The sequence below is a fragment of the Chiloscyllium plagiosum genome, unplaced genomic scaffold, assembly GCF_037043375.1.
Source record: "Chiloscyllium plagiosum isolate Xiang-an unplaced genomic scaffold, Cpla_swu_hap1 HiC_scaffold_16, whole genome shotgun sequence".
NCBI classification, from domain to species: domain Eukaryota; kingdom Metazoa; phylum Chordata; class Chondrichthyes; order Orectolobiformes; family Hemiscylliidae; genus Chiloscyllium; species Chiloscyllium plagiosum.
Window position 1 is genome coordinate 81849483 of NW_028270154.1, and position 19590 is coordinate 81869072.

The 19590-nt window shown below is 42.6% G+C and overlaps 1 protein-coding gene across 1 annotated transcript in view; it reads left to right on the forward strand.

Moving 5' to 3' along the window:
- LOC122556798 (dedicator of cytokinesis protein 2-like) overlaps positions 1 to 19590 on the forward strand; it is a 754195-nt gene that overhangs the window by 223208 nt on the left and 511397 nt on the right. Inside the window, exons 21-22 of the mRNA XM_043703987.2 lie at positions 828 to 928; positions 8376 to 8510. Coding sequence (XP_043559922.1) covers positions 828 to 928; positions 8376 to 8510 — 236 coding nt within the window. The remainder of the gene's footprint in view (positions 1 to 827; positions 929 to 8375; positions 8511 to 19590) is intronic.

The window sequence follows — 19590 nt, forward strand, 5'->3', positions numbered from 1 at the left end:
CAATTGAACAAGTATAACCTTGAAATAAAACTGAGAACTCATCATAATCAATTACATAAGGTCATAGCTTGTGGAGTATACATGCTGTGAATGACATCATAGCTAATAATGAGTATCAAATGGACCATTCTGTGGCAATCTGGCATAAATAAGCATGATTACAGATGAGGTGGAAGAAGGAAGACGGATCCTCATTGTGAACCCCACATATCCCAGTGAGTAGCTCCAGAACAGATCAACAAGTAAAGTCCTTCTCCTCCCTCCCTTCTCCACAACTTGCTTAAGCCTCTCCTGGGGAGAAAATTGTTTGTTCATATGTTCAGGACATCTCAAACTGTGTCACAGTGAAGGACTGCTATGATGTGGGGGAAACACCAGCCAATTTATAAATTTCAAAGCCCCACAATAGGAATGACACAAAGGATGAGAGATTATAAAACTTTGTGGGACAGGATATTGAGAATTGACCTGAACTAAGCCTGTTTGGTTTTTATATATGTATATAAATGGCCACAAGAACATGCTTTCACAGATTTTAACTTTAGTATTGTTGCTTAAAGGACGGATGATGTTCATGACATTGGGGAGAACTCCAGGGGATTGTTTTTGTCCATTTGAGTGATACATGGCCTTGATTTATGGTCTCATCTGAAAGAGGGGACCTCTGAGAATGATGGACTCCCTTAGTCCACTAAATCTTCACTAAGCAGTTAGCAAAGGAAACAATCTAGGCCTTCTGTTGAGATAAACAACATGAAAAGAAACATTGCACATTCTGAACCAGTCCTTTACCATGGAGATTGCAACATAATCATTTTCTTTTCCAGATATACATTATAGGGCTGATTGCTGACAGGAAGTTCCAGCACTTCAACGCTGTCCTTGAAGCCTACATCAAACAACACTTCAGTGCCACCTTGGCTTATAAGTAAGTTCCACTGTTGTAGCTTGAAGTGCTATAGTCTTGCTTTTAATTGGGTCATCCTTCACTGTTGCAAAAGCAAAATGTGACAATTTGCAGCCTACAGTTAGACCAACAAGATGTTAAAAATAGTGTTGAGCATTTCCCTTCAGTTAGGCGAGCGCTGTTAATAAAAGTAAACTGTATGGTGTGGATATTTATGACCGCTATTAAATTAGCTGAGAGAATGAGTACATCAAATCCTCTTCATCTAGTGTAGATGGAAAGGAAAGCTTTACGCTTCAGAAGCAAGTGAATGGTTATCAAGTGAGAACATGAAATGCAGAACTGTGGCAGTATTTTTAGGGTGGCAGGGCTCGCCAAACCAAAACTCCCCCTTCTGCCAACCAAAGACTTACCATGGATCAAGCCCATCCATACTGGCCGACCTGCCCAGGGAGTGTTTATTGGCCAGAGGCGAGATTTCCACTTTGTCCTTCACTCCAAGAGAGTGGCCAGACCATTGGATTGGGAGTAGTGGCCACATATAGACACCAGATTCTAAGAGGTGAGGGTGTGAAGCCTTGCTTTAAGGACGGAAAAATGGAGGCTCAGGGTTGGAGGCGAGAGGAGGAGGGGTAGCCATGTGATGGACAGTCAACTGGAAGGGGAGGGGCAGAGGAAAGGAGACATTGAGAGAGCTGGTGCTCAATATGGAAAGGAAGCTAAGGAAGCAATGTTTCAGATACTAAGAGCGGTGTTCCAAGTATTGCTTGGAACAAATCTAAGTGTTTATTCTGAGAAGACTAGAGTTCCTTCTCCTTACTATTAACTGTTAACATTTTGAGGTCCCAGACAGTTATTGATGATGAATATAAGCACAAAGCCAGAATCACTTCTTCACTCTGAACACCATCAACTGGCACCAGAGACCGGAGTCTCCATTAATGCACATAAAACCATACAAAGATACAAGTGGGCCATTCAATCATAGAACATAGAAGTAGGCTATTCAGCCCCATGAACCTGTCCTGCCATTTAATGAGATTATGGCTGATCTGTAGCCAAACCCACAACAGAAATTTATTTCCTTGCAACTCTGTTTTAAATGGGCAATGACTAATTTTTAAACTATGACCCCTAGTTCAAGACTCATCCACAAGACAGGTGGCACAGTGGCTCAGTGGTTAGCACTGCAGCCTCACAGCGCCAGGAACCCACATTCGATTCTAGCCTCAGGCGACTGTCTGTGTGGAGTTTGCATATTCTCCCCGTGTCTGCGTGGGTTTCTTCCAGGTGCTCCGGTTTCTTCCCACAGTCCAAAGATGTGCAGGTTCGGGTGAATTGGCCATGCGAAATCACCCATAGTGTTTGGTGCATTAGTCAGAGGGGGAATGGGTCTGGATGGGTTACTCTTTGGAGGACAGTGTGGACTTGTTGGGCTGAAGGGTCTGTTTCCACACTGTAGGAAATCTAATCTAAGACAAAACATCAGATTTTCCGATGGCCAGTCATCTTGTCAGTGTAGGTGAGAGTTGTGCATGGAATTCCCATTGTAGCACATTCCAAAGGAATTGCCTGGGAGGTTGAATATTCCACTGCTCAATTCCATTACACGTGGAACCTTTTGAAAGTCTCAGTTTAAATCAGAGACTGGACCGTTACAGTGAAATTAAGTAAAGTAGTTACTGAGGAAATGCCAGACGACTGAATACGGAATCTTACTGCCGAGTAGCTATGAAACACATCCATTACTTAACGCATGTACAAGCCCCAGACCCTGACTGGCACCCCCAGACCTACCAACTATCACCACTCGCACCCATCCGCCACCAGTGTTTTCTCCGCCCACCCTAATCTACCCTAAACATTTCTGTGCTCCCATGTATCCTTGCACCTCACCCACAACCATTCGGCATCGTACACAGTTGGCACCTTACCATCTCCCCAGATGGAACCATACATAGGTGGCACCTTCCTCCTGCTCCACTTAGCACCAAGCCTCCTGCTTTTTTTTTCACAAACCTGCAGGAATATTGATTTGCTTTAGAACAAAATCTCCCTGTATTAGGGGCAACTTTTTATCCAAAACACAGTCAGAAGGAACACAGTCAGAAAATAGCCTGGAAAAATTGTTCACAGATCCATGATGTTGGAAGGACAGGTTAATCAGATCATTAAGAAGGCATATGGGGCACTTGCCTTTATCAGTTGTGACATAGATTAGATGAGCATGGAGTTTGAAATGGAACTGTCTCAAACTTTGATTTGGGCACAACGAGAGTACAGTGTGCAGTTCTGGTCACAGTATTATAGGACGTGATTTAAAGCTGATTCATAGAACATAGAACAATACAGCACAGAACAGGCCCTTCAGCCCTTGATGTTGCGCCGACCTGTGAACTAATCTAAGCCCATCTACACTATCCCACCATCATCAATGTACTTATCCAAGAATTGTTTAAATCTCCCTAGTGTGGCTGAGTTAAATACATTGGCAGGCAGGGCATTCCATGCCCTTACCACTTTCTGCGTAAAGAACCTGCCTCTGACATCTGTCTTAAATCTATCACCCCTCAATTTATAGTTATGCCTCCTCGTACAAGCTGAAGTCATCATCCTAGGAAAAAGACTTTCATTGTCTACCCTATCTAATCCTCTGATCAAATTGTATGTCTCTATAAAATCCCGTCCTAGCCTTCTTCTTTCCAATGAGAACAAACCCAAGTCTCTCAGCCTTTCCTCATAAGACCTTCCCTCCAGACCAGGCAACATCCTGGTAAATCTTCTCTGCACCTTTCCAATGCTTCCACGTCCTTCCTGTGATGACACTACCAGAACTGCACACAATATTACAAATGTGGCGTTGTATAGTTGCAGCATGACAATACGGTTCCAGAACTCAATCCCTCGACCAATAAAACCTAGCACACTGTATGTCTTCTTAACAGCACTATCAACCTGGGTGGCAACTTTCAGGGATCTATGTACATGGACTCCAAGATCCATCTGCCCATCCACACTGCCAAGAATCTTTCCATTGTCCAGTATTCTGCCTTCCTGTTATTCTTTCCAAAGGGAATCACTTCACATTTAGCTGCATTGAACTCCATTTGCCACCTCTCAGCCCAATTCTGCAGTTTATCCAAGTCCCTTTGCAACCTGCAACATTCTTCCACATTGTTCACCACTCCACTTACTTTAGTGTCACCTGCAAACTTACTAACCCATCCACTTATGCCTGCATCCAAGTCATTTATCAAAATGACAAACAGCAGTGGTCCCAAAACAGATCCTTGTGCCACACCACTTGCAACCAGACACCAGGCTGAATATTTTTCATCAACCACCACTCGCTGCCTTCTTGCAGAAAGCCAGTTTCTAATCCAAACTGCTAAATCATCCTCAATTCCATGTCTCCGCATTTTTTCCAACAGCCTACTATGTGGAACCTTATCAAAGGCTTTACTGAAGTCCATGTATACCACGTCAACTGCCCTACCATCATCCACGTGCTCAGTCACCTTCATTAAAAAAAAATGAAGTTTGTGAGACATGACCTGCCCTTGACGAAACCATGTTAACTATCTGCAATCAAATTGTTGCTTGCTAGACGATTATTAATTCTAGCTCTTCTAATCCTTTCCAAAACTTTTCCTACAGCTGACGTAAGGCTCACTGGTCTATAATTACCTAGGTCACCTGTACTGCCCTTCTTGAACAAGGGCACAACATTTGCAATCCTCCAGTCCTCTGGTATTAATCCTGTAAACAATGATGACTCAAAGATCAAAGCCAAAGGATCCAACACCTAGCTCCCCAGACAGTCCTTCGATAAATCCCATACAGCCCAGAGGACTTGTCTACTTTCACTCCTTCTAGAATTGATGACATCTCTTCCTTACTAAGCTCGATCCCTTCTAGTCTAATATCTCATATTTCATTCTTCTCCTTTACAATATTCTCCTTTTCCTGAGTGAAAACCAATGAGAAATATTCATTTAGCACCTCTCCAATCTCCACACAACTTCCCATTTCTGAATTTGACTGGCCCTATTCCTATCCTAGTCATCCTTTTATTCCTCACATACCAAGAGAAAGCTTTAGGGTTCTCCTTTATTCTATTGCTAAAGACTGCTCATGTCCTCTCTTTGCTCTTCTTAACTCTCTCTTTAAATCCTTCCTGGCTAATCTGTAATTCTCCATCACTTCATCTGAACCATCTCATCTCATCACCACATTAGCCTCCTTCTTCCGCTTAACAAGAGATGAAACTTCTGTAGTAAACCACGGATCCCTTACCTTGTCACTTCCTCCCTGCCTGACAGGGACATACCTATCAAGGACGCATAATATCTGTTCCTTAAACCAGCTCCATATTTCAATTTTCCCCATCTTCTGCATTTTGCTACCCCATTCTATGCATCCTAAAGACTTGCCTAATTGCATTATAATTGCCCTTGCTCTATCGATAAAACGTGCCCTGTGGCATGTACCTATACCTTTCCATTGCTAAACTAAATGTAACTGAATTATGGTCATTCTCTCCGAAGTGCTCACCTACCACCAAATCAAAAACCTGGCCTGGTTCATCACCATGTAACAGATCCAGTGTGGTGTCACCTCTTGTTGGCCCTTTGACATACTGAGTCAGAAAACCCTCTTGCACACATTGGACAAAAACTGATCCATCTGACGTGCTAGAGTTATAGCATTTCCAGTCAATGTTGAGGAAGTTAAAGTCTCCCATAATGACCACTCTGTTCCTTTCACTCCTACCCAGAATCGTTTTGCCAATTCTCTCTTCCATATCCCTGGAATTCTGTGGAGGCCTATAAAAAAACTCCCAGCAGTGTGATCTCTCCTCTCCTGTTTCTAACCTCAGCCCTTACCACCTCAGTGGACGAGTCCTCGCAAATGTTCTTTCAGCCATCGTTGTACTGTTCTTGACTAACAAGGCCACACCTCCCCCCTTTTACCGCCTTCCCCATTCTTAACGAAATATCTAAACCCTGGAACCTGCAACATCTATTCCTGACGCTCCTCTATCCAGGTCTCCAAAATGGCCACAATATTGAAGTCCTAGGTACCTATCCATGCTGTGAGCTCACCTATCTTATTTCAGATACTTCTGGCATCGAAGTAGACACACTTCAAACCAGTTTGCTGTCTACCAGCACATTCCAGTGACCATGAAATCCTGTCCATGCCCTCCCTACTCTCATCCTCCTGTGCACTGGAACTACACCTCAGGTTCCCACCTCCCTGCTGAGCTAGTTTATACCCACCCGAATAGCACCAGCAAATTTCCCACCCAGGGTATTAGTATTCCTCTGGTTCAAGTGAAGACCGTCCTGTTTGTAGAGGTCCCACCTTCCTCAGAATGAGCCCCAATTATCCATGTCCATGAAACCTGCCCTCCTGCAACATCCATGCCGGCACATGTTCAGCTGATATCTCTCCCTATTCCTTGCCTCGCTATCACGTGGCACGGGCAAAGAACCAGAGATAGCAACTCTGTTTGTTCTAGCTCTCAGCTTCCACTCTAGCTCCCTGAAATCCTGCCTTACATCCCTATCCCTCTTTCGACCTATGTCATTGGTACCTACGTGGACCACGACTTGGGGCTGGTCACCCTCTCCTTTCAGGACCCCAAAGACACAATCTGAGACACCATGGACTCTGGCACCTGGGAGGTAACACACCAACCGTGATTCACCAGGATGTTGCCTGGGACAGAGCATTTTAATTATGAAGAGAGGCTGGATAGGTTTGAGTTGTTTTCTTTGGAGCAGAGTAGAACTGCAACAGGACCTGATTGAGGTGTATAAGGTTATGAGGGGCATGGATAAGGCGGTAGGAAGCATCTGTTTCCCCTGGGTTGATGGGTCACTAACAAGGGGGAGTATTTGCAAGGTGAAGGGCAGAAGGATTAGAGGGGATTTGAGGAAAAATCTTTTCCCCTAGAGGATGTGGTAAATCAGAAATACACTGCATGGGAGGGTATTTGAGATGTGGAACCTCACAACCTTTCAAAAAGTATTTAGATGAACATTTGAAAGTGGTATAACACTCAAGACACTCCACTGTGAGGTGATCATTACACTTCCTCCTGGGACCAAACAATATTGGACAGGCTAGTTATTTAGAAAGATTCCTCTTGACATGTTTTTGGAACACCCATTCAGTTCTATTTGACTGTGAAAATATAACAAAATCGAGAGTGAGCAAGTGGGATTACTGTAGATAAATTGGCGCGGACTTAATGAACTCAAGTGCCTCTTTTGTACAAGCCAACACTGAAAATGATATGGCTAGAGGACAAATATTATGGAGGTGTCACAAGATAACTCGAAAATTCTATTTGGCGTTTCCATTCCACACAATGTTAGCAGACCCCAACCACAATTCTTTCATCACTGATTCCCAGCATTCTTCATGATTTGCAAGTGCATCTTTCTATCCTTCTAGGTCAGAATTTCTTGCTATCAGTCTGACATTATCCTTTTACTAATTGAACTGTACCATCTGTCCTCTGAACACCATTTTAGATCGAGCTCCTTTATAAATAATCCATTATTTCATTAACAAAAGCTATGCTAACTCATTAGCTTTAAGGATTTGCAAACCCAAGCTTTTTGCAGCCTTTCTTTGTAAAGTGCAGATGCATTGTTCCTCTCCATGGGAATCTGAAGACTTGTGAGTCTGCCTTGTGTCTGACTTCCCAAAACTGATGAATGCTCAAGGTGTTAGTGAAGCCTATTACAATTGCAATGAGATTCCATAAAACCTTGCACCATGCTATTCCTACATCCAGCTATTAATAGCAAACAAGCCACCCAGTTATAAATCCGGTTCTGAGCTCTAGTCCAGAGACCCAAGTACACTATCCAGTCTAACACTGCAAGGACCACACTGTATTACTACAGGTTCTGATTTTTGGATGACGTGATAAGCTAAGACCTTCAAAGGAAGCCTTCTGGAGCTATTTCAAAGAACAGCAGGGGGTTTTCTCTTCCCAGGGTTGACTAAATTCAAACCTTTGATCATCGCCAAAAACCAAATGGTCTTTTTGTTATCAGCTTGTTGTGAGTGAGAATCTGCTGTGTGCAGGTTGGTTTCCCATGTTACAGCATTGAAATTGATTTATAAGCATTTCACTGGCTGCAAAGAGCTTTGGGATTCCAGATAGCCATAAAAGGTGCTAGATCAATGCAAATCTTTCCAAGTTTAAATCAGTGTTTCATTGCTTCCTGTAGATGTTGCTTTCTTCACCTGCTGGACATGTGTTGAATTTTTGCACCTCCCTTAAATCTCCTTCAGCACGACTTTAGGTATTTCGAAATGAAATATTGCAGCAATAAAAAAGTGCCACAAACTCACGTGTGCATCAATCAAATTGTCAATAAGTGTACATTTATTTTTTTAAAAATCTGCCATTTGTCTTCACTTTCTTCCTCAAATCTCATTCCAGGAAACTGATGACTGTGCTGAAAAACTACCTAGATATTTGTAGTGAAGGCAAGCAATGCGAACCCATTTTACGGACTTTGAAAGCCCTGGAGTACATCTTTAAATTCATTGTGAGATCTCGATCGTTGTTTGCACAGTAAGTTCCAGATATCGATTAGCTGCCCTCACTAATTGATCACTTTATCTCTTCATTATTGATATCGGACCACTGGTCTAAAAGGATGTATATTTTAAAAGGCATTCATACTTTACTTTCAAAGGAAGAAGTGGAATTTTATAAAACGATTCATAAACTGTCGGAATATAGTAAATAGCTCCTTTATCAATTTGCCAAGACTATTGCTTGATCATCTTTAGACTAAAAGAATTTGGTTTCTGATATTCGTGCAGAAGTTCCAGTGAAAGCTGATGCCAAAGACAGTTAACTGTAAGAAGGAGGCACAGTATATACTTGTCCTCAGTAATGGATAGGAGAAAGTGAGGACTGCAGATGCTGGAGATCAGAGCTGAAAATGTGTTGCTGGAAAAACGCAGCAGGTCAGGCAGCATCCAAGGAGCAGGAGAATCGACGTTTCAGGCATGAGCCCGAAATGTCGATTCTCCTGCTCCTTGGATGCTGCCTGACGTGCTGCGCTTTTCCAGCAACACATTTTCAGCTCAGTAATGTATAGTAAAGCTCATTTAAATAATGGATAATTATGCAGATGGAAGTGCTTCTTACACCCTCTCTACTTGGAAAAAGCACTGATGTATTATGACAAAGAGCCAATTAGGCAAATAATTATACAGGGTGGATAAAAAGGAATTTAACAACGTGTCTTTATTCTGTCAAAGCTTCTAGCTGAATCCCATCTTAATGACGATGGGTACATGTTACTATTCTCTACAGAAGGTATTTGAACTTCCAGAGAGTCGGCTTCACTCATGTGACCAAACTCCTGCTTCAGAGTCAGAATGTTCTGGGTTCAAGACCTGGAGTGTATCATCGAGGAATGACCCTTCAGCTCAGTACTGATGGAGCAGGGTACCATCAGGCATGCTGTCATTCATCTGGCAGCTCTACTCACCATTTAAAGAGACAATAATACAGAACAATTCATTAAAATTGAGTTAGGATGTTTCTGAGAGCTCATATGAATGTGAACAATTTGTTTCTGAAACTGAAAACAAAAAGAGAGTATTAACACAGCTAGTGAATTATCAGGAAGTGATCAATGTGAATGTGTTAATGCCTCCCCAAATCTATGCTTCTTTTTCTTGACGTTTCATAATTGACTTCAGGACCCTGCCCTGCACCTCATCAAATGACATTTCTAGGTGTGCTATTGTTCCTTCCCCTTCTCAAACTATCAGCAGCTTTCAGTGGTGTTTGATTATGCTTGTCTGATCATAAATCCTTGTAGAGTGACTGATCGCTTTGGCCTTTGAATGAAGTTAAAGAGTCAAGTCACAGATTCCTCACTCTCAGAGAGACAATTCTGGAGAAAGATTGCACATGCTGCTCCCCACTCTGCCTTTTGGTGTCTTGAAAATTTCGTGAAGTTCGAAGACCGTTTAGGCCGTGTAAATAAACTGTTTGAATTTAGAATATCTCTGCATTACTGCTAGATAAATAAGATAGGAGCAACTCAATCCAAACATAGCACCCTCAATATCGTTGAACGCACTGGTCTCCTTAGAGTCCCTTGTGTATAATGGGAGGAAGAAGTGCACACCTTATTGATGTATTTAAGAAATAAAAAGGAATTTAAGACGGAAGTGGGGGATATAAATGGGCCCCCTTGTGGTAAACTGTTAGGTGGTCGATTCTATAAATGCAGGGATTGGCAAGTTAAGGCAGAAGGTAAAAAGTAAAGGCAGAATGCTTTTAATGGGTGATTTTAATTTTCATAGATTGAAATGTGCAGACCTGCTTACATGAGAAAAGTGGTAAATGTTGTGAGTATACACAGGATAGTTTTCTGCAGCTCTACTTCCCATGTTTAAAAAAAAAGGGATGGTCAAGTGAAATGTAATAATGACCAATGAAGTCTTAGTGAACAATCCAAACACGAATGAACATTTACCCACCAACGACCATGTTGCGGTTGAGTTCAATGTAATGTTTGAAAGGGTAAAACTTTTAATAGCAACTAGGATCCTAGATATAACTAAGACTAACTCCAGGGCAATAAGATGGAGCCTGTTTGAGGTGAGCTGGACCAATCTGTTCATGATTAAAATGGCAGGCAATTAGAGTCAGAGTCATAGCATCACATAACATGGAAAGAGGTGCTTCCACTAGTCCACACCAACCATGTTCCCAAGCTAAACTAGTCCCACTTGCTTGCATTTGGCCCATATTCCACTAAACCTTTCTTATTCATGAACTTATCCAAATGTCTTTTAAACGTTGTAACTGTACCTGCAATCACCCACTTCCCCAGGCAGTTCATTGAACACATGAACCACTGCCTGTGTAAAAAAGAAATTCCCCTCATGTCCTTTTAACAATGTTCTCCTCTTGCCTTAAAACTATGCCCCTTAGTTCTGAGCACCCCCATCCTGGGGAAAAGACCTTTGATGGTCATCTTAGCTATGCTCCTCATGATTGTATAAACCTCACCCCTGAACCTCCCCAGCTCCAGTGAAAAGGGTCCCAGCCTGTCCAGCCTATTGTTATAACTCAAACCCTAAATTCCCTGCAACACCTTGCTCAATCTTTTCTGAACCCTCTCCAATTTAATAATATCCTTCCGATAGCAGGACGACCAGAACTGGACACAGTGCTCCAGAAGAGGCCTCACCAACGTCCTGTACAACTTCAACATCATGTCTCAACTCCTATACTCAAAGATCTTAGCTTTCTTAACCACCCCGTTATACCTGTGACACAATTGTTTGAAATTTATACCTGAACCCTCTAGGTCCCTCTGTTCTAAAACAGTATCCAGGGTCCGAACATTAACTGTATAAGTCCTGCCCTTGTTTGTTTTATCAACATACAATTCCTCACAGTTACCCAAATTAAACTCCATCTACCACTCCTCAGCCCAATGATCCAATTGATTACAATCTCTTTGGTATCTTAGATAACCTTCTTCTTCACTGTCGACTATACAACCAATTTTGGTGTCATCCACAAACTTACTAACCACGCCTCCTATATTCTCATTCAAATCATTTATGTAAATGACAGACAAAAGTGGACTCAATACCGACCCCTGTGGAACACTGCTGCTCACAGACCTCCTGTCTGACAAACAACCCTCTACCACCTTCTGCCTTGAAGGATAGTCTTTAAAAAGAATTTAATGTCAAATAGAAGCATTTTGTACCTGGATGTAAAGGATAAAGTAAATAATAGCACGGGAACAGGCCCTTCTGCCCTCCAAGACTGCGCCAATCATCATGCCCTAACTAAACTAAACTAAAGAACAGATCAGATCTGCTTGCTGGGAAAAAAAAACTATCCATAGTCAACTTGAAAGAGGCAAAAGCTAGCATAAGACTAAAGGACGATCCTATTCATAATGAAAAAGAAAATGCATAGCACAGGGAATGATGTCAAAATTACAGCAGATCGCAAAAGCCACAGAGAGAGAAAAGAAAGTTTAAAAAAATTAAAGCAAATGTTTTTGCAATGGTATTAAGAAAAACGAGATGGTCTGGAACAATGTAGGTGCCTTGAAAACAGATGTGGAGGAGCCAGTGTTGGTTTTCATACTATCGAACTGGATAAATTTTCATTTCCCACTGCTGCAAAATGCAGATACAAAGTAACGATTCAATGTTTTTCGCTTTTAATTTACATCAGCAGCATCATTGTTATCTGTTTACGAAGTTAAGAATCACACAACACCAGGCTAAAGTCCAACAGGTTTATATGGAAGCACTAGCTTTCAGAGTGATGAAAGATGAAAGATTTAACAACAATCTATGTTTGTTCAATATATCATTTTGGCTGCATGTCACTGCAATCTTTTGCTATAAAGTCTGTGTCTTATGATCTTGCTTCACAACCACCAGATGAAAGAGCAGCGCTCCAAAAGCTCGTGCTTCCAAATAAACCTGTTGGACTATAGCCTGGCGTTGTGTGATTTTTAACTTCGTAAACAGATAACAATGATGCTGCAGATGTCAATAAAAAATAGCAAACACTGAATCATTACTTTGTATCTTCATTTTGCAACAGTGGAAAATGAATATTTATCCATTTCCATAGTATGGAAACTAATATTGAATTAGGGATGTTGATGCATTGACATTAACAGATGCAAAATGATAGTAATGGAGGAGTTCATGGATTCTTATAGGGGCCTGAGCAGTGTGGACTATGGCAAAATCTGTGAACGAATCAGACAAGTCTGGTGAGGCCTATCTTGCTGTATCTTTTATACATTTGCTGAGTGGTCAGATGAAGCAGAGTTAAGAATTGCCAGTAAAGGGGGAATTCTAGCTTGCTGAATGCTTTAGTTATGGCCCAAATCACCTCATCGATACTTAGCTCCCCATCTTATCAAATGCAGGAAATAAACCAGACATTGCGACTTCTTGACTTGAACATCTGAACAGGTCCTTGGTGATGTCAGCTCACAACTTGCTCCAAAGGGACCTCCATGCTCATGGGCACCTGCTTGTCAGGGTACATTGGGGGGGGGGCAGGGGGTACACACAGGCCCTGCCCACGGACATTATCATCTAACATGTGCCAACCTCAGTGAGCGCTCATGGCACAGTTACAATCCACGTGTATCTGCACTTCATGCTGCATTTGCTAACACCACGAGGACACTATGAACACCCAACTCATGGACTGCACCAGGCTGCATCTGTGCGCTCTTTGCTCACTGTCATAGTGCCCACCCACTTCTGCATGCACCTGCACACTCCGAGCAGCCTTACTTTAGCCATTGAGCATTTTGATCCCCTCCATCAGAATTACCAGCCTCAAATTACTGCTGTTTAGCATGGACACAAAGGCAAGAAGCTTGTCACTATTGTCAGCTGGCCCTAGTTAAGCCTAAGGGGATAGGTTTTGCTCAGAGGGTTACTGCACATTTATGTAAGGCCTCAAAGAGTGGTGAGGAGCTCAGAAACAGTCAGCCAGTTGGGGTGGTCACTGACAGAATCCTCTCCTCAAAAGAATCAAGAGCCAAATGTCAGGCAGCTCACTGTCCATCTCACCTCTGTGAGCCCTGCTGGGAGCTATTTTCCTCCCAGATTGAGAGAGAGAGACAGGAATTAAAGTTGATTAAAGTGAGTGGCACAACTATTACTTCTGGTGCAAGTTGAGGTGTCTTGGGTGAGTGGGTGCTGGTGTTTGAGATGAGTGACTGTGATCAGGCGACAGTGAGAGTGATAGAACATGTGCCTTGGTGGGAAGTGGGGCAAGTGCAGGAGCAGGGATACCATGAATGTCAGCTATCAGAGCAAAGATGTTGGCATTTATGCTGGCACAACAGGGATTGGCCTTCGTCATACAGTGCTCATCCCTGCAGTTGACTGAGACAACTCTAACCTAGGAGGCAACCTTGGATCAGGCTGGCATGGTCAGGTATCATGGCCTCAACTACTGGTCCTAGGGGGAGCACAAATCCCATGACAGCACCACCCTGGCCAGCAGGGCCTCCAGGTCACATACCCACAAATTGGGGTTTCAATCTCCCCCTCTCTTGGCAATGTTCAGTATAAATATCAGAAAGGGCAGGTACAGGTGGACAGCTTGCAGCACAAGCTGTTAAATATGACGCCATTGCAAAGTCTTTCAATAGATGTCTGGTGAGTGGCAGATTACTCTGCAAATGGCCCGTGATAAGACGGGGGATGGAATTGGACATGAGCATTGCCATAGGATGTCGTTAATGAGGCGGGTGTGGTGGGATGTGGTGAGAATCGTTCCAAAAAACTCAGTGTAGCTATCACTCAGCCTAAAAAAAACATCCAGTCCAAACCAATGGAATTAAAAAGGGACAATTCTCAGGACGACATGATTCAGGGTTTTACAGGAGCTCGGTGATCAAATTGACGCTATCAATGGATATTTTGAAGTTCTTTTGATTTGGAATCTATTCCAGATTGTTAAATGACACAGCCATTTCATTATTTAAGAAGGTGAGGGGGGAATCGGGGAGTTATAGCCAACATGGGATCATAGATTCATATAATTTTACAGTCCAGAAGGAGATCATTCATAACAATTTTTTTTTGTAAGATGTGTTATTCAGAAATTAGTAGAATGTATAATTAAGCTTTAATTAATTAATCCCTAAAGCATGTGGCCTTGCAACTCCTCTTTCCTTTAAAATTCCACTTAAAAATGGGCCAATCTCTTGATTATGCCTCTCCTTCTGTGACTCATTGTGAGAAATATTAATTGATGATTTTGTTAAACTCCTCTGGATGTTTCACTCTGTCAGGGAGACAATTTAAATAACACAAGCTCCTGTGTTATTTCGAAATCTACACACCTATAAAAATAATTTATATTGACAGAGAATCCTCTTTCCTGTCTGTTGGTATCTTTTTTTTGGAACAACCCATCATTTGTCATGTGGGTAAACACGGAAAGGATAAGTGTAATGAATAGCCAATTCAGCTGCTTTGTTACTGTGAGTTCAAACAGGATTTTGGCTAGGACACCAGCAGAACTCCCTGCACTTACTTCAATAATGCTGTGCTGTCATTAATGTCGGCCTGATCCATTGCAGCCGATGGTTTTAGATTGGGTTAGCTTCTTTTTTGAAGGACAGAAAATAAATGTGGTTTGAATAATGCACTAATGGAAATTGCCTTGGATTAAGGTTGAGGATTGAAAACACAGATTTGCATTAAGAGATGAACTCGCGAGCTAATACCATCTCAAGAGATTGATGTCAATGTATTCTTTCTCTGGAACTCTCTTCCACAACCAGTCTGCTTTATTGCTTCCTTTGCTAGCTTCAGAAAACAATTAAGTTTTTGATTGTGGCTCCTCTATCTGTGTCAGCTTCCTTGTTTACCAATCAATGAGTAGCACTCTTATCCTGGACTGAGAAAGTTGTGGTTTCATATCTCCCCCATCAGGGAGGGCTCATTTGTTAGAGGCCCCCGTCATTCTGACTCAATGTCGTGTGGAGTTCCTAGCTGCCTCTTGGGTGGATGTGAAAGATCACATCACACCATTTCAAGGAAAAGCTAGAGAGTTTTCCCAATGAGGTGAAAGTGAGGACTGTAGGGCCAAGAGTGTGGTGCTGGAAAAGCACAGCAGGTCAGATTTTTGCCCGAAACGTCGATTCTCCTGCTCCTCAGATGCTGCCTGACCTGCTGTGCTTTTCCAGCACCACGGTCTTGGCAGTTTTCCCAATGACTTCACTTCATGTTGAGGTTGTACAGGACATTGGTGAGGCCCCTTCTGAATCACTGTGTGTAGTCTTGGGTAGCCCTGTTCTAGGAGGGATCTTTGAGGAGAAAGTGAGGTCTGCAGATGCTGGAGATCAGAGCTGGAAATATGTTGCTGGAAAAGCGCAGCAGGTACCCGAAACGTTGATTCTCCTGTTCCCTGGATGCTGCCTGACCTGCTGCGCTTTTCCAGCAACACATTTCCAGCTCTGTTCTAGGAGGGATATGATTAAGCTAGAGCGAGTTCAGAAAAGATTTACTAGGATGTTGCAGGGAATGGAAGGTTTGAGGGAAAAGGAGGGACTGGACAGACTGGGACCTTGTTCACTAGAACATGGGAGATTGAGAGGTGACCTTATGGAGGTTTATAAAATCATGACAGGCATAGATAAGGTGAGTGGCAGGTGTTATTTTTAACTCCTAGGGTGGGGGATTTCAAGATTAAGGGGCATATTTTAAGGTGAGAGAAGAAAGATTTTAAAAAGACATGAGAGACATTTTTTTTGTACACAGAGGCTGGTTCATGTGCAGAATGAACTTTCAGAGGAAGTAATGGATGTGGGCACAATTGCAAAGTTTAAAAGACTTATCATTGGATAAGTACATAAATAAGAAATGTTTGGAAGGATATGGGCCATGCCCAGGCAGGTGGGACTGGTTTAGTTTGGGATTATGTTTGGCACGAACCGAAGGGTCTGTTTGCGTGCTGCATGACTCTCTGACTCTAATTTCCCCAACCAGCATGACTAAGTCAGGTTGTTAGTTCATTTCCTTTACTGATGATTTGTGGCCCATAAGGGACATAACTTGGCTCCTACATGGCCCTGCATTACAGCAATGACTGTCCATCAAAAGGACTTTGTCAGCTGCAAAATATTTTGAGGTTTTCTGAAGTCTTCAGAGGAACTATACGAATAGAAGTCATTCTTTTCACTAAAGTTTATCTTGGGTATCACAGTTAGGTCAGATTGTTGCTAATGCAATATATTCTGTCCAATAAAAGTAAGAAATAACCAACTAAATGACTGTGCATTAGTGAGGGTAATATCATCAACGGATTTATTGCTTTAACTTGTGATACAATTAAAAATTAATTCTAACTTAGAATATGGCTTAACAGCTTCTTCCCAACTATTATCAGACTTTTGAACCGACTTCTCAAATGTTAATTCTGATCTCTCTCTCTCTGAACCTTCTGTGTGGCTGTAACACTATATTCTGCACTCTGCTCTGCACTTTGAATGGTATGATCTGCTTGTATAGCACACAAAACAGTACTTTTCACTGTATCTCAGTACATGTGACAACAATAAATCAATCAGTAATTAAGTATAGGCATCAGTGACTTGTAAAAGGCAAATCATGTCTGACAAAGTTTTTGTTGCAAACGTTTCGTCCCCTGTCTAGGTGACATCCTCAGTGCTTGGGAGCCTCCTGTGAAGTGCTTCTGTGGTGTTTCCTCTGGCATTTTTTTCATTAGATTAGATTACTTACAGTGTAGAAACAGGCCCTTCGGCCCAACAAGTCCACACCGCCCCGCCGAAGCGCAACCCACCCATACCCCTACATTTACCCCTTACCTAACACAATGGGCAATTTAGTATGGCCAATTCACCTGACTTGCACATCTTTGGACTGTGGGAGGAAACCGGAGCACCCGGAGGAAACCCACGCAGACACGGGGAGAACGTGCAAACTCCACACAGTCAGTCGCCTGAGGCGGAAATTGAACCCGGGTCTCTGGCGCTGTGAGGCAGCAGTGCTAACCACTGTGTTTATAGTGGCCTGTCCCTGCCGCTTCCGGTTGTCAGTTTCAGCTGTCCGCTGTAGTGGCCGGTATATTGGGTCCAGGTCTATGTGTTTGTTGATGGAGTTTGTGGATGAGTGCCATGCGTCTAGGAATTCCCTGGCTGTTTTTTGTTTCGCTTGCCCTATAATGGTAGTGTTGTCCCAGTCAAATTCATGTTGCTTGTCGTCTGCGTGTGTGGCTACTAGGGATAGCTGGTCGTGTCATGTTGCTTGTCGTCTGCGTGTGTGGCTACTAGGGATAGCTGGGACAACACTACCATTATAGGGCAAGCGAAACAAAGAACAGCCAGGGAATTCCTAGAAGCATGGCACTCATCCACAAACTCCATCAACAAACACATCGACCTGGACCCAATATACCGGCCACTACAGCGGATAGCTGAAACTGACAACCGGAAGCGGCAGGGACAGGCCACTATAAATGCCGGAGGAAACACCACAGAAGCGCTTCACAGGAGGTTCCCAAGCACTGAGGATGTCACCTAGACAGGGTGTTTGCAACAAAACGTTTGCAACAAAACGTTTGCAACAAAAACTTCCAGCTCGGCGAACAGAGCCACAGCAACAAGCACCCGAGCTACAAATCTTCTCACAAACTTTGAATGTCTGACAAACTTAAACTCTTTTTGAGGAAATAGCAAAAGTATACTGAAAGAAACTCAATGGATGCTGTGTATGGGGTGTTGCACTGGAGATATTTCATTCAATGCAGAGGGATGAGAAAAGTGAAAGAGGTGAAGATGAAATTTTGCAATGATAGTGGTTAGGAGATTGACTCTGTAAAATAGAATCCTTCGTGTATTTTACATAGAAAGCTATTAAATGTTTGCAAAAGAAAATTTTAAAACGCCTGAGAAGAGAAATGATGGAAGTGGTGGAAGTGTGAAATATATTCACAGAGGCCAGCATCCTGTCACCAAGTGTCTCTTTGTTTACACTTGCACAGTACACTGGCAGTGTCCAGCCAGCTTGGAGTCAGTCCCTGAGATCAGGAGACTGTCTGAATCCCCTGTTTATATCTATCGGCCGGAGCTCCCTGATTGGCCCAGTTTATCAATGCCAATCAAGACCTCATAGTCAACGAGATCCACCAGATTCCAATCACTGCAAAGGGGTAAACTCTTTTGAAAGACCGCACAGGCATAATAATGACCGTCAGTGCTACATTCCTTAATTTGATATTCAAACAAACATTTTCTTCTCCTCCCAACTGTAGCAAATAGGTTGCTTTAATTCCTTTTATTTTTCATTGATGGACTAGAAAAGTAAGATATTGCTTTACACCAAGGAGACAGTTCAAAGAGAGTGCTGCAGTTTTACTCAATCACATTGTGAGGTAGATGCAAAGTTGTTTTTTTATTCCCTGAAACAGTGGGACCAAAATCAGAACGAGTGGACAATTGCTTGACATATTGCAGCTAGAATATCCACCTAAAACCATCAAAAATTTCTGAGTCTCTCTTTACTGTGGAAGTACTTAATAGTCTCCAGTAACACATCCAGTAACCACTCACCATCCTCTGCAAATTTAGGAGAAAGTGAGGTCTGCAGATGCTGGAGATCAGAGATGGAAATGTGTTGCTGGAAAAGCGCAGCAGGTCAGGCTGCATCTAGGGAACAGGAGAATCGACGTTTCGGGCATTAGCCCTTCTTCAGGAAGGGCTAATGCCCGAAACGTCGATTCTCCTGTTCCCTAGATGCTGCCTGACCTGCTGCGCTTTTCCAGCAACACATTTCCATCCTCTGCAAATTCCCTTGTCGAGGGGAGAAAGTGAAAATCACCTTCAGACATAGGAACATTCACGCTCAGTGATTGAAAGACCGAATGTTGGTATGCAAGCAACTTTGTGTTAGCATTAGAGAGTTGAAAGGAAGAGAAAGAAGACAAATCATCCAATCCTGTGGTGCTCCTGAGCTCTATTTCTCTGATTTCTTTCTGATCCTTAAAATCCATGTCATGTTGTCTCTTTGTGAATCCGTTTGCATGTGTGCAGGAACATTTTAAAGATGGTGCACTTTTCTTAACTCCTCTTCTGCAAGAAAATATC